The following is a 15,450-nucleotide window of genomic DNA, read 5'->3' as shown; positions in this document are numbered from 1 at the left end:
ACATAAAGAAAATGAAAGTCAAGACTTACTTTTCTTCATTTTTGTTATCATATTGTTTAGGCTCAAGCAAAATTCTAATAGGCCCCAACCTGACTCTCAAGCTGGCATCACAGAACTTTATAGAAATACATTATGTTGAATTCTAATTAAACACGCTAGCAGTTTGAGAGAAAATGGTCCCTAAAGGAGTGGCTCTATTAGGAGGTGTGGCTTTGTTGGAGGAAGTGTGTCACTGTGGGGGCGGGCTTTGAAGTCTCTTTTTCTCAAGCTTCCCTCAGTGTGACACTCAGTCCACTTCCTGTCACCTGCAGGGTGGATGCTCCAGCATCACATCTGCCTGTACGCTGCCATGCTCCCCTCCATGATCACAATGGACCGAACCTCTGAAACTGTAAGCTAGTCACCCTTAACTAAATGCTTTCTTTATAAGAGCGGCTGTGGTCATGTGTCTCTTCACAGCAATAGCAAACCCTGATTAAGACAGGCATTTAAAATAAAGAAAAATATGTTAGTAAAGGAAATAATGAGGCAGCTTACGATGAGATAATATGAAAAGGGAGTGCCTAGCTGGCTCTGCCCTATAGATAACATCACTCCTTACTAGACTGGAACATTCTGAACACGGAAACATATCAACATCCCTAGCATATAGTGCTTCGTGAAGGATAAACGTCTTGAGAGAGGAGTCATGAAGAGCTTTTGTCATTGTGTCAATGTCACCGTGTGCTCCTATGAAGAGCAAGAGGTGCACAATGTCACTGGGGGACATTATCCTAAGGGACCACTGTTGTACATACTGCTTATGATTGACCAAAGTGACATCCTCATGCGGATATATATAAACTTTAGCAAACTCATGTACATGTGCACACACACACACATACACACACACATTCCTTTCCTGCTCAAGACATATATGCACTTAACTGAACATAGATAGGGTATAGTGTGTAAATGTTTACTGCACATCAAATGCCATTCTGATTGCTAGTCACTATTAAGCCATTTGACCTTTGTTTCAACTACTAGTACTGTTTTACTTTTTATTTTTTATTTCACTTTTCAAATGAAAAAAAGGGGGGGGGGATGTTAAGGTCTGAAATGGCTACTCATTTACCCACCTGCCCAAAGGCTGACTGCTTGCTTGCTTGCTTGCTTTCTCTCCATAGAGTCACCCTCTATAGCCCTGCCGAGCCTGGAACTCAATATGTACACCAAGTGAGCATCAGCATTGGGTAATCATTCTTCCTCTGCCTCCAGAGTGCTCAGATTACAGGCATGTGCTACCATGCTTGGTTCTAAGCACAGGCCTTTGTATTCACAACACTGTTACATTCAGCTTGTATTTTTGACTTGTTTATGTGATGTACCAAATGACTATCTTTAGTTTATGTGATGTACCACGTGACTGTCTTTCCCTATCGGTTCTTAAGCATCACATTTGAAGAAAGATACGAACTTACATTGTACTCAGTTAAAGTGTAGTCTATCCATGTCCTCCAATAGCAAATGGCTGTGGATGAGAAGGGCTGCCTCCTAACAAGCCATGTTAGAATCAGCGTGGGCTTCAGCTCTCTTGAGCAATCCTCCATGGCGCCAGGCTCAGTTCGTCCCCTGTGTTATAGGAATTTAATGGTTACACAATATCCCACATAATGGGTCTCTTGTAACTTTGCTTAATGCATTGACAAATAAGTTTGTTTCCATTACAAGGGCAATCTTCCATGCCTCGGTGCAGGTGAGGTTGCTGGGTTAAAGAGGAAGCACAGGCAACTGTTAATATGTATCATTGCTTTGTTGGCAAAACATTGCACACTTGCATGTTAGCATCTGCTGTGAGGAAAAATCCTCTCTCGAGTACTGTTAATAACACAGGGCCCCAACACGGCTTGTTCTGTTTGTCCACTAGATGGGTCTCCTCATTTAATCTGACCAGGGGTCTACATCTTTTGTGCCATGGTCATTTATTTTGTCGCAAAGTATTTTTCCATGTATGACGCTTTCTTTGTGTATTCAAAAAGTATCTTTTTGGCTTGACATTTCTCAATGATTTAAAGCCATTTTTTTTAACAGCCAAATAACTTAGTTTTAGTTAAAACATATCTCAATTTTATCTCCCATTTTTATCTTTGATGGTTTTATATGCTTAATTTTTCAAGCACAACCAAGTGAACCATCAACTTTACAACTCCTAGAGCAATGTCCATGTGTGCCTTCATGTGCTCTTCACAGTAGCACAGGGAGATCCATGTTTTTGTAACTGCTGTTCAAGATACAGACCTACCTGCCCAAATCCACACAGCCAATGCTGGGTCGGGCCCTCAAGTAGCCCCGATTCCTCACTCAGCCAGACAGTCCCTCACTTCTTCCAAATGGACTTTCAAGTCACGTGACTGCTATACCACCTCCCTAACCTTTGAAGAAAACAGAGAACAGGTTTTAAACAATTCAAATGGAGATAGGCTGGAAGAGGAAAGCTGGGATGCGGTTAGAGAGAGAATGGTGTTCCCACTCCCTTACCGGGCTGGCTACCTCTATGTCCAGAAATTACTGATAATATTCCAGAGTGCTTGTAACTTATTTATTTGATGATTCTCGGATTGAACTCGTGTCCTACAGCATACTAGGTAAGCACAGTAGTACTGCACTTCGTCGCCAGGCCTCTTTCTACTTTTTGACTTTGAGATGAGGGTCTCATTAAATTGCCTAGACAGACCTCTAATACATGATCTTTCTGCTTCCATCTCCGGAATCAGGATTAAATCTCTCAAGGGAAAGCCAGGGTTTCCTCCTGATCCCAACACTGTCTGTTGGATATGTATGTCGGGGTCATCTGGAACTAAGTAGATCTGACATTGGTTTCAACATTTTCTCCACACCATCCCTTCGATGGGTCTCTCTTCCTCTACTCAGCCAAGACACTGGTGAGCTAGTCAAGGCCAAACGATGGGCATTCGCAGCCGTTCCTCAGACTTCAGCTTGTACTATTAGAGGCGGACATCCCTGAGCAGGCCTCCTGAACAGTTGCAGGTGGGTTCCCCTCCTGCCTGCCTCCACGACCTCTCTACATCCCCTGGGCCACCCCGCAGAACCCCCCTGGGGAGTTGTTTACTATGAAAACTGCACGGTCTCAGCCAGAGCCGAAAACCTCTGAGCACCAAGGGGAAATCGCCACGCCATGTCCTAGCCTAGGAGTAGTTCCTGGCCCTGCCCAGAGTAGGCAGATGCCGAGCAGGCTTCCTGAATCCCGCCCAGAGATGACTCGTACCGCAGGGCCTGCCTTCTTCAGACTTGCCAATTTCCAGGAGGGACGGAATTGTTTGAGAGCAAAGACCAATTCTGAGAGGGAGGCGGAGCCCGAAGGCGGAGCTCCAGGCTCCGCCCAAGGCCCGGTTTTCCGCCTAGCAAAAGCGGTGCAGCACAGCTGGGACCCTGCACGCCGCTGAGATGGACGTGTCTTGGGCAACTCAAGAGAGTGAGGCGGTGGCGGAGAAGGTGCTCCGGTATCGGCGGGACGAGTCGGGCTGGAAGAAGTGCCGGGAAGGCGTGAGTGAGGGACTGAGCGGGAAAGGGGATCTGGAGACTGTTCCCAGGAGCTTGAGTCTTCCAAACTCCCAGGCTTCTCCTCTCCCTGAGATTTTCTGCACCCCGGACCCCGGAGGTGGATTGAGGGAGCTATTCCACGGAGGGTGACTGCTCTCTAGGACTCCCGGAGATCCCCGCCCCTTTCAATGAGAACACACTCAAGGTCACCTGACTGGTTTGAGGTTAGGCTTGGACCTGCAACTCCAGGTACCGAGTCTTTCCTCCGTACACTATAATAATACAGTCCCTTCTCCCAGAGAGTGCCAGGGAAAGAAACCGTTTTCTTCCTTGACGCTTCTGATGTTTTCTTTAAAACAAGTATCCCTAACTTGCTTAAGGAAACAAAAGTTCTTGGTGGCGTTTAAGGCGATTGGAGAAGCGCCGGTGACTTCTGGAGTCAGCCTGCCGGGATCTCTTTGGTCATCACCTGCTGTGGGGCCGCTTAGTCCATGAGGAATCCCAGCTGTGCCAGGAACGGGTTGGGTGACCTTGGAGAATCCTCTCTTGAGATCCCATCTCCAAAACTTCCTCTAGCTCTAAACCTCTTCCATTCTGTGCCTTTTTGACAGAATGGCGTTTCAGTTTCCTGGAGGCCGTCTGAGGAATTTCCAGGGAATCTGTAAGTGCATGCTTCAAACAAAGCTTGTCAGATCCTCGACTCCCTTCCTGGTTTTTCTGGGGTTGCCTCATGAGAGATTCCAACCCACCCTGACCCCCCTGTGATTCCCCAGTCATCTTCCAGAAAAGCCTTAGTGTTTTGGATCGTTTCTAGCAAGCTGTGTTCCGTGAGTGCTTAGTACCTGTTTGTGCAGGCTAGAGGGGAGGCGGGCTAGCATATTTTAGCCCTGTTTCTGCCAGCCAGCCCTAGAACAAGGACAGACATGTAATAATAGACTTGATGTAAAATCCTAAGATAAACAAGTTGAATTGATGTCTTGGGTCAAATTCTTCTCCGTGTTCCAGGTACCGAGGAGAAGGGATTCTGTGTGGGACACCGGAAGAGGTGTGGGATTGCATAAAGCCAGTCGCTGGAGGCCTCCGGGAGAAATGGGACGACAACGTGACCAGTTTTGAAGTTGTCCAAAGCATCACAGATGTAAGTTTCACTGGGTATTTCGTCCGAGTGTCTCGTCCTGCCGCAGTACCCTGACCCCATCTCCTCTGAAGGCAAGAGGTGTATCCTGCACGCCATCACAGCTTTGGCCCTCTGGAAACAGCGTGACTCCTCTCTGAGGCCAGAAACCCTCAGCAGAGCCAGGGGCTATAGATGAGGAAACCCAGGCAAGCCTGGGCTCCCCACAACATGGAGGCAGGCCTGGGTTTAGACTAACAGATTAGTTTGAAGCATTATCAGAGCCACTGACAGAGCCGTTTTAGTCTTTTGCCCACAGTAGGACCACTGCAAGGGACCACTTCCGGATTGCAGCGTCTCCTTTAGGAAAGTGTGTGCCCCGCAGACCAGCCCTGCCCAGCAGAAACCCTTGCCATGGGGCAGCATTGTTCTGCAACTGTCTTGTCTAGTGAGGGAGCCTCAGGTTCCCATGGGGCCATACAGCCTGAAAAGGTGGCTGGTTTGAGGAAATGAATTATTCATCTTAACGAATCTAAATGTAAATTTAAATAGCCGCGCGGGCTAGGGGCTGTTACAGGAGACAGCTGCAGTCTCGATGAGCCTGCCCTGGCATCATCTCTAACTCTAAGGCCTTGCTTCATTTTGGTCAGAGACACTCAGAAGAATAGAAAACCATGGTGAAAACACGTACACAGGCAAGGCCTGTGGGGCTAACCTGTGGGATTTGCATGGCGTCTTAGGGTTGCTGTCTAGGACCTTTCTGGCATTGCCTGGTGCTTATGTAAGCAGGTAGCATTGTGAAACCTCACAGCATTTTGGAGCTGGCCAAGCTGTGGAGCCAGGTGTCTGACCTCATTTCAGTTCCGTCTGTTGTCCGTGGGAGACTTTATGTCAGAGTTGTCTGAAGGACGGGTGGAAATCCCTGGGAAGATTGGTAATTTCATGTCCTTATCAGTCAAAGATGGAATCAAAACACACAGAGAGGATGGTGCTGTCTCAACCCTTCTTCCATTCCTCTGCTGCCAGTAAGAAGAGAGCGGATCTCAGGCACTGGTGTGTGCCTTTGACACTATTTAACTCACGCTGTCCCTCACTGTGAGGCCAATAGGTGGCCTGGGGTGGGAGTCAGACTTGAGCGATTTTACATGTAATTTGCAGTTGCCTTTAGCTCATGACAAGTGATTCTCTCTCTCTCTTCATTTCTAATAGTTAAATGGCTTCCTTTATAAAGCCAGCTGGTCTAAGAGGGGACATTTGCAAAACCACAATAAACAGATATGATTTTCTTGTTCTGGATTAAGTGGCACCAGCGCAAGAAACGGATGCAAAGAGAGAGTACAAAGTATTATGCCCAAGTGGTGAAGTTGAGCAACCCTTGGTTAATGACTTTTATATACTTGACTTACATATTTGTGTGTAAGGAGGGTATACGTGTATGTGTGTATGCATGTTCATGTGTGCGTGAAGTCCCAAAAGTGTCTCATGCAGTCATTCTCTGCTTTATATATTGAAGCAGAATCTCTTGCTGAATCTGGAGCCTGCAGTTCCAGCCAGCATGCCCCAGGCACTCCCTAGGGGCCCCTGCCTTCCTTCTGGAACTACAGCTGAGTTACCACTCCCGTCCAGCTTGTGTGGGGGTCCTGGGGGGTCTGAGTTCCAGTCCTTGTACTCACATAGGAAGTGGCTTCACCCTCTAAGCCTTCCCATAGCCCGGCACACTGTCTCTCGGGATCAGTAGTGGCCCCATCTCCTGACCACATTCCCACCTCTTGGTCTCAGTACAGTGGTTGGTGGGACTAAGAGAATGTAAGCTAAGAAAGCCGTAGGCTGATACGTGAGCCGCCATGATGGTGGTTGACCCATCAATGCTGTCAAGGCTGTTATCGGATGTTCTGTTCTTGGCTACAAGCTCCCTGTCCTGAGCCCTGGGGAAGAAGACAGTCTGACAGGGGTAAAAAACAGGTTGCCAAGTGCACACAGGTAAAGGAGCCAAGCAGGAGCTGGTCCCCTCCTGTCACAGTGCCACCTCTCAAAGGGAACCAAAAATAGCCTTCTAACTCTGCCACCTTCACCTCAGCCCCAGTTCTGGGTCCCAGTGGCTTTCTCTCTCGGCTCTTCTCCCAGGGGGATGTTTCTCTCTGGTGCTGCTTTCCAGGCACCACCTGTGCCCAGTGTATGCACGTGGCACTCACCTGTGCAGCATTCTCTTCCCTTCTAAATCAGTTCTCCAGCATGACTGAATGGTTGGGGCTAGTGGGGCTTTCTGGCTCCTCTGGGGGTGCTGGCTTGTCCCTGGCTATGATCAGGGACCCTGATCCCAGTACAGTCATATCCCCTAGCTGAGCCCAGCCAGTCTTCTGGTGCATGAAACATGAATCCTCTAACTTTCGGATTGTGTTTTCTTGAACAGATTTTTGAAAATCTATGTCTCATTCCAGCACATGTTAGATATTATCTAACATCCAATTCACAGCTTAATTTTCATAAAGTGTGAAGCCTGGATTTTTTGATATGTACTGTTTGTTATTTTTGAGCAAAAGCAATGGCATTTAGTTCTGTCTTAATAATACAGACTTTTATTTTTTACGTCCCATTTTTAAAATGGCACATACCTGTAATCCCAGCAGCCAGGAGGTAGAGGCATGAAGATCACAAGGTTGGGGACAGCCAGGCTACTTAGGAGCTCCAGGCTAGGCAGGGTTACATTTCAATTCGATAAAGAAAGCAAGCCACCACCACCAAGAAGTACCTGTAATCAGAATGTAATTATTTTGCTTGAACTCTATTTTACACAGCCCACTGAGTTGTTTGTTTGTTTGTTTTAAGACAGGGTCCCTAGCTAGCCTAGAACTCGATATATAGATCAGGCTGATATTGAACTCAGAGAGATTCCTCTGCTTCTGCCTACCAAGTGCTGAGATTACATGCTTATACCACTAAGCTCAGCATCTCCCTCCGTTTTCTCCCTCACATGTGTTTCCTTGGACATCACGAAATGTTATTATAGATATTCATGTGCGTTGAAAAAAAGACTTTTTAAATCATTTATTTCTTTTGATCACAAGACTCGTTTTTTTTAAAAAAAAAATGAACTAGACTGAGGTATGAGTAGAATTTATTAAGGTAACATGATTATATTCGGAAATTTGAATGAAGAATGCTTAAACACAAAGAGAAAAAGTGTTTTTCAGCCGGGCGTTGGTGGCGCACGCCTTTAATCCCAGCACTTGGGAGGCAGAGGCAGGTGGATCTCTGTGAGTTCGAGACCAGCCTGGTCTACAAGAGCTAGCTCCAGGATAGGCTCCAAAACCACAGAGAAACCCTGTCTCGAAAAACCAAAAAAAAAAAAAAAAAAAGTGTTTTTCATCTCTACATGGGATGTGTGAGAACTCTTTGTTCTCATTAATTCATGTGTTCGTCGAAAGATTTGGCCTGTTGCCGAGAGACACAGCCTTCCACAGACACTGAGGAGAGAAGCACAGGCTGCTGGGGAAGTTAGGCATCCCGAACAGCAGAGAAGCCAAGGACGAGAGGGGGCTCTTGTTCGTTAGGAGAAACAGTAACGATAAGGGGCAAGGACCTTTCCTTTTTGATGGTGTTCATCAGCGTGATTCAGACAGGTCACGAGCATCCTGATTCTTCCTAGAGAACAGGTAAGGGATGTGTGGAGGAGCCATGATCCTGGAGTGAACTAGGGTCTGGAGCGAGTGGCTCTTCAGTAATTCCTAAGACAGACACTTCCCTCGGACTCCAGATGGAAGCAGAAGCAGATGTTCAGTTGTAGAAAGCAATGGTTACTTCTATGGTGCCTGCTACAAGATATGGGAATTCAGAAACGGACTTGTGTCTTGGACTGTGCTTAGGGGGGACTGACATTCTGAGCCCAGCGTGGGGCACTGTGACCAAATATTGCAGTCAGCATTCCTGCAGATCTTTAGCACAGCAAGGAATTGTACCCAGGGCATTGCAAGCTAGGATGGTACTAGATGAGTGGAGAAGATCCTTTTTTTTTTTTTAAGATGTGGAGATGAAATCATTTGGCCTCAGTGCACCTGCTGGAGAGTGCCCAAGTGCCCCAGACTTCCTCTGGGTTCTCCCGCTTGCAGCTCTTCTATACTACTGTATATGAGATGACGTGTCTTCAGTAGTCCTGAGCCCGTTTTGTTTCGGCAGATGCTGTGTGTGAGCAGAACCTCCACACCCTCGGCCGCCATGAAGCTGATTTCTCCCAGGGACTTTGTGGACTTGGTGTTGGTGAAGAAATACGAGGACGGCACCATCAGTTCCAACGGTAAGTGACGGGAGGTGTCTGCTGGCTGTCCTAGAGGCGGGGCTCTGTCTTACACACCTCTAGCTCTTCGGGGACAGCTGGGTGATTGGGGACCATCAGCAGGCTCATGTGTGCCATCTTCTTCCCTTGTAGAATTGGGGAGACTGTACCCGACAGTCTGGAATGGGGAGACCAAATACCTGGGCCTTACTGTGTCCCAGATCTGTTCTGATCCCTGCTGAGCTCAGTCCGTACCGTCAACATGCGGATTGCAGTTGTTCTCCTTGTATGTCAGTGTGTCGGGTCCACAGGAGCATCCTAATCATGTGGTTGCTTTCTGCCCTGTTCCTTCCCCGTGGACAACAGAGCCCCACTATTCCTCCGCATCTCCCTCTAGGGAAGCTCAGGGACACATCCTCACTTCTATGGACTGAAATTTGAGAGAGGAATCTTTCTCCTCCTACCCTGAGCCTTAGATTCTGGAATGTTCTTTCTTCTTAAATTCCTAAAGGGTTGGGGGAAAAGGATGTGGGGGTGAGGATGCATGTGTGTGTGAACCAGAGTGGGTGTAAGCGTAAGGAAGCTGATAGGTAGCAGAACCCTTTGCTGGGCTGCTGGACTTCGGTCACTGGGCCTGGCAGATGGTGGGTCCTCAGTGCTGGTGCTGGTGTCCCTGTTGTCTGAAGGTGACTTCACTGACCTCATGGAATGTCTTCCAGCTACCCATGTGGAACACCCATCGTGTCCCCCAAAGCCAGGTTTTGTGCGAGGATTTAACCATCCATGCGGGTGCTTCTGTGAACCACTGACAGGGTAAGGAGATTGGGGAGAGGACTTTGTCTCAGACCTAAGCATAACACCTCTGTGAAGTCAGAAAACAGGTACTTTGACTGTAACCCACAAAAGTAACATCAATGTTACAAAATGCATTAGCGCCAGCAGGCACTCAGCAACACGATGTGTCATGGCTCCTGGAGAAGTTGTAAGCTACTTAGATTAATCTGGATGTGAGAATCCCTCTCTCCAGCCCCACAGGACAGGTCAGGCAAATGCCTTGTACACAGTGACCACCCCTCCTTTACCAGAAATGAGACAACGCTCAGGGCCTCGAGGACAGTTCCGAGACCACGTTGTGAATCAGGGCCCTGAATACACTCACAGACACAGCCAGAGTCTTGCCAGGAGCTCTCGAGTAATGAGCTACCTGAAGGTCACAGGTTTATTTTGAGCACCACCCAAGTTAACAAGGAGAGTAACTGCACCTGCTGGTGCAGCCCTGCGTTTCCTGCAGACAGCCAGAGGGAAACGTGTGTGCTTCCTCACACAGTCTCAGGAGGCAGGTCTCCAAGCCTAGGCCCTTACTAAAACCCAGACGGAGCACCCCCTCCCCACACCCCGCGGAACGCTATGTCTGCCAGGCTGGCTCTCAAACATCTCTTGGAAGGCTCTTACATGCCTCAAGATCTTGCGTTTGCAGTAGTAAAGCCGTGCTAGGCATGCGCACGCATGCGCACAGCTTTGGTCCCGGTATTGAGATCAGACCCTCTGACTTGGGCCTAGGAAACTACTCTGGACCACTTTTCCTTGCTCTCCTCCCTGCAGTCGGGTGCCGAGACGTCCTTGCCTTTCCAGGTTGCCAGGCATATTGCAGCAGTGTCTCAAGTAAGAGCAGAGACCTTGCTCCTTGAGGCTGGATCTCAGGACTGGCTTAAGGAAACGCGCAGCACGCAAGCGTTAGCTGATGTAACTGTGATCAAGGCCCGCGTTCTATAGAAGGGGTGGGTAGGACGGAAAGGTTATATAACTAGCCCAAGATCACAGGCCAGCAAGTGATAAAGCCTCAGCTTAAACCCGGCCATCTGTCTTCCATATTGACTGTGTTTTGTTTTTTTTTTTTTTCTGTGTTTAAAAAACAGAAAACATCTGTTCTCTGTGGGCTTAATTCTGATGGGGCAGGAGAAGATAAACAAGGCACAAATGAAAGTAATTATGTTGTATGTACACTAAGAATTACTTCGTATTATATGCTGTGTAGAACTCTAAGGGATGGTGAACAGACCTGGGGTAGGGTGGAAGTGAGTCACCCAGGAGGTCAGTAAAAGCCTCCTTCATAGGAGCCTCGTGGATCACGGTGGCCTGTGCAGGTCCAGGGTTCCTCTGGGTGCAAGGGAAACTGTGGAAGGAAGTCACTGAGTAATATCAGGGGAGGGGCCTGGAAGCAGGGCCAGACCTCGCCAGCCTCGTAACTGGAAGCCTTAGCGAGGTCTGAGCATCCGCCATGACTTCAGTGGAAGCTGCTCTGATGCCCCCAGAGTAGGTGGAGCTGTGACCCAGAGCAGGAGGCCACACTGGGGAGTGAGGTGGAGGTGGCTGGGCTCAGACTCTCTGTGACGGAGGGAGCGCTGTCTCCCAGGACACTAGAGTGTTCGGAGCAGGCTGCATCAGAGCTGCATTTGGGCGCCCCTGCTGTGAATGCCAGGGAACATTTCCTGTGCTCCACGTGTGTTCTGGTGAAAGTGTCATGACAAACTCCTGGTGGTTTCTGTGAGGACAGTCATGATGCCCCGAGCCCCCTTTTAGCCACTTTGGCCTACCCCTTGGGTCTCTCCCCAAGTAGCTTGACTCTCCTGTGATGTTGTACTGCCAAGCCCATGGCTCCCCAGAGAGAAATGTGGTCACGAACTCTGATTTCTTACTAACCTATTTAAGTTTCCAAAGAGAACACAGTAGAGTGACGATGAGGGATAGACTCAGGGGGGAGGGAGTATTGGGGGGTGACAGAGAAAGGCCCCAGGCCCCAGCTGATGAGGGAGGGAGAAGATGGAATCTGACAGAGCTGAGGATTTGAGATCCAAAGGGAGCTCTGAGCGCTCTCCCTCTTCTGCCCCCTTCTCCCCCCCCCCCCCCGCCCCACAGGGGTAAAGAAATGCTGGTCTAGAGCAGTCCGTGCTCCCCTACACTGCTCCTCCGCTTGCCCTGTCCTCCTGAGGCCTCAGTAGTTGTCTAGACTGCTGGGAGGAGGGGAGGAGGGCGTTAGAGTCTCCAATACCAGAGGTTCAAAGTCAGAGAAAGAAAACCTCAGAGGTGTATGCGTGTGGAGTTTTTGATGAGACCAAAGCTATGGATAGAATCATTCAAATAAAATGTCACATGGTAGGGGACCTGGCCACTGCAGCATTTGTGACCAGGAGGACCCCTCCAGGTTCCTGTTTGGTCATGCCCTACTTCCTCTGTTGTGTGAAATCTGATTCCAGCTTCTGGATTAACCTAATGCCCTGTTGCTGTTTCATCAGTAGATGGGACCCTGCATCTGGGCTTCTGCTACCCCTTGCCAAAGCCTCTTCAACACATGTATAAAGGAGCCCTCGGTTCTCTAAACCGGAGCTCAAAATTTGAATCTATGGTTCCATTTCCCTCCTGAAATATGATTGAGGATTTCACAGGACTCCAGTCCATACATAGTTACCATTATGTAGTATGTTTCAAATTAAGATTGTGCGATCTAAGATAATTCCACAAAATAGTAGTAAATGAATTGCATGCTAAGTGACATTTTAGAAAACAATCATCAGTCAGCTCTTCTAAGTAAAAGCTGAGGAGAATGGCGCTATATTCCAGTTTTGCAAATTTCTTCCACGTCAGGCTTAATAAACACATCTGTGACAGAGCATGTTGTAAGGTCACAAATCACACAGGATAAAATCCCTACCACATGGTCATAGTATGCATTGGCATGGAAAGAGTTTCAACCTTGCCCACCCCTGGAAAGGGCCCAGAATGTCCCAGAAGTCCTCAGCCATCCATAACACAGCTGTTAATAATAGCCACAGGGAACATCTGCACGTCCCACCCAGGGCATGGCACCAGCTCCCTAATGTGTTTGCAGTGGGCCGGGCAGTGTGTCCCCTAAAAGACATGTTACAACAAGGGGGTGGAGAGGAGCCCTGGACACTGAGGATGGAACAGGTGTGGAGATGATTTCCATGTCTGAGCCACTTCTACTGGTCGTGGCTCTGGGCTTCGATGACTCTGTGGTACATGTCTAACATGACACCGCTGCTGTTGCCTTCTCAGGGAGCCCAACAAAACCAAGCTGGTCACATTCTTCCAGACAGACCTGAGTGGCTACCTCCCGCAGAGCGTGGTAGACTCCTTCTTCCCTCGCAGCATGGCCGAGTTCTACCCCAACCTTCAGAAAGCCGTGAGGAAGTTCCATCACTGACACGGTCGCCTATTAGCAAGAAACACCCGTCAGGGGCTCCTGCTGTTGAGCGTCAAAGAACATGGAAGAGCTACTGTGTGGCCTTTGGAGATGCCCTAGTGAACAGGAAGTCTCGGGAGTGCCAGCCCAGGACAGCAGCAGCGCACACACACACAAGCACACGCACCTGCGCGCACACCTCCTTCCTCTTGGCCTTGGTGTGGAAGGCACTGTCCATCAGCTTGCAGTGGTACACACATTCCTGGCAGGGCAGATACTGCTATGGCCTCCTGACGAAGACATGGCTCGAACATCCTTTGATTCCTTGTGGTCCAAGGGCCCTGTGCGCTGCTGTCAGACCCCTCGTCTCTGTGCCAGTCTTGGAGAATCATCATCTATCCTGATCCTTAAGTCCTGCTCCTCTGGCATTTGGAGCTCCTAGACTTTTTTTCCCAGACTCCTGTGTCCACTTTCTGATACAGTTTTATATACCAGTTTTTAACACAAGACTCCCCCCCCCCTTACAAAGATGTCAACTTGGAAAACATGTTTTAAAGCACAGAATAAGCCTTAAAGGAAAAACACTTTTTACCTATTTTTTTTCCATCAGACTTGTCTTTTCCTGTTTGTCCTGTCTTGAGTTAATGTTTGTGTCCCCATGAAACCCAAATTGTATCTTTGGGAGGGAGCGGGAGTTCTTGTGACCTGTGTGAGTCATTCTGAGTGGGGCCAGCAGCCCCTGTGCGCATGGGGGACTCTGGGGAGAAGAGCCACCACCCCGCCCCATCAGGCCATGCTGCCGTCAGGAAGGAAGAGTAAGTCTCCTGTGCTGTGGGACTGCACAAGCCTACAGTATCTAACAATTACCACAAAAGCAGCCATTCCAATAGGGACAAATGCTGTCTCCTTAGCTTTTCAAATTTAGATTCCTGCTTTTCTTATCAAGACAGGAGAGGTCCCTGTTGGCTGACAGTGTGCTTGCTTGAAGACTGCAGAGACGTGGTGCACCTCACAGTCCAGCCAGCCTCACCCCTTTAGTAGATGATAATGACTCCTCTACTCCTCCATTTGTTCACAGCATGGGGCATGGAGTCTAGGACACATTTGCACTTTGATGAGGCTGGTTCCGACATTCCCACAATCTCTCTAGATCTATCTGACTTTCTTGCCCCTGCTCTGTTCCCTGGGGTTTGTATACCAACTGTTGATCTCTTCCTGCTGTCTTCTCTGGTTTTGTCTCCATGTTAAGCCCACTTACTGTTGGCTGTGATCCACCCTGGTTTTTGTGACAGGTGAGAAACTCACCAAATAGGCTAGGCTGGATGCCCAGGAAGTTCCAGAGAGCTGTGTCTTTCTGCTTCCCCGGGTCTGGGATTACAAGCGAATGCCACCACACCTGGTTCTTTGGTTTCCATTAGTCTGTTTGGTTGTTTGGTTTTATTTGTTTTTGTCTTTCTGGTCTCTGGGTATTAGATTCAAGTCACCAGGCTTGCATGCCAAGCACTTTCCTGACAGCCGTCTCCCCAGACCCACGCCTTTTATTGTTAATAGTTCTAAAGGACTGATCTAAACGATATCGTGAATTCTTCCTTTTCTTGTCTACCATATAGCACAAACTTTAAAGTGGGCTGGAGAAATAAGCATGTCAGCTCCAGCCATAGGCTGCCATTTCTCAGAGTAGGGGAGACTGAGCTATGCAATAGTCGCTGAAGGGCTTTGCGGGGAAGAGAAGAGCCCAGCAAGAGTTTCTGAGTCCACTTCAAACAAATATTCTTGACTTAAGATTCTGGAGAGGCTAGCAGGTTACAGTGCCCTGAAATAAATGGTCTCTGGTGTTTGGTCTGTGATCCTTGCCAGGCCTTCCCTATGTCATCCTTATTTCATGGGAACAGAGGACTGGGGATAAGGATCTGAAGCCCTGGTCCACAACTAATAAACCATACTTGCCGTGGATCATCGGGAGTCACATTAAGTTGTCCTGAGCGTGGCTATCAGAGATTCACCAATGATGAAAGATATTCTACTGTCCATGCACATGATACAAACAGGCTGGGAGACTCATTTTCCCTGGTGTGCTGTGTTTTAAAGCTCCTGAGCCTGCTCATGTCTACCAGGTCACAGAAGGAATGATAATCTCTGCCCCACCACGTCCCAGCCAGACAAGTCACTCATTGTCCTGAGGCTCAGTACCTTCCAATACCCTGGCACAGGACCCACCATCGGTGAAGTGGCTGTCACTCAACGTCAAGCAGAGTGCCTGCCATGACAGATGGGACATCGGGAGTAATTTTCATTTTACACTCATAGCCATGCTAGTTCATC

The 15,450-nt window shown here is 48.5% G+C and overlaps 1 protein-coding gene across 1 annotated transcript; it reads left to right on the top strand.

Moving 5' to 3' along the window:
* Window positions 1–3,394: 3,394 nt before the first annotated feature.
* Window positions 3,395–14,961, top strand: Stard5 (StAR related lipid transfer domain containing 5). The gene is made up of 6 exons (XM_057756201.1): window positions 3,395–3,546; window positions 4,155–4,204; window positions 4,549–4,681; window positions 8,831–8,948; window positions 9,647–9,740; window positions 13,002–14,961. The coding sequence occupies exons 1-6, from the start codon at window positions 3,448–3,450 to the stop codon at window positions 13,147–13,149; spliced, it is 642 nt and encodes a 213-aa protein (XP_057612184.1). The 5' UTR covers window positions 3,395–3,447; the 3' UTR covers window positions 13,150–14,961.
* The last annotated feature ends 489 nt before the right edge of the window (window positions 14,962–15,450 follow it).

Source organism: Chionomys nivalis, chromosome 23 (assembly GCF_950005125.1).
Source record: "Chionomys nivalis chromosome 23, mChiNiv1.1, whole genome shotgun sequence".
NCBI lineage: Eukaryota > Metazoa > Chordata > Mammalia > Rodentia > Cricetidae > Chionomys > Chionomys nivalis.
The sequence above is the reverse complement of the archived record's forward strand: the minus strand, read 5'-3'. Positions and strand labels throughout refer to the sequence as shown.

Coding starts and splice junctions, on each gene's coding strand:
- Stard5 (XM_057756201.1), top strand. CDS start 3,448: ATGGACGTGTCTTGGGCAACTCAAGAGAGTGAGGCGGTGGCGGAGAAG. Junction 4,205..4,548: donor GAGGAATTTCCAGGGAATCT/GTAAGTGCATGC, acceptor TCCGTGTTCCAG/GTACCGAGGAGAAGGGATTC. Junction 9,741..13,001: donor TTCTGTGAACCACTGACAGG/GTAAGGAGATTG, acceptor TTGCCTTCTCAG/GGAGCCCAACAAAACCAAGC.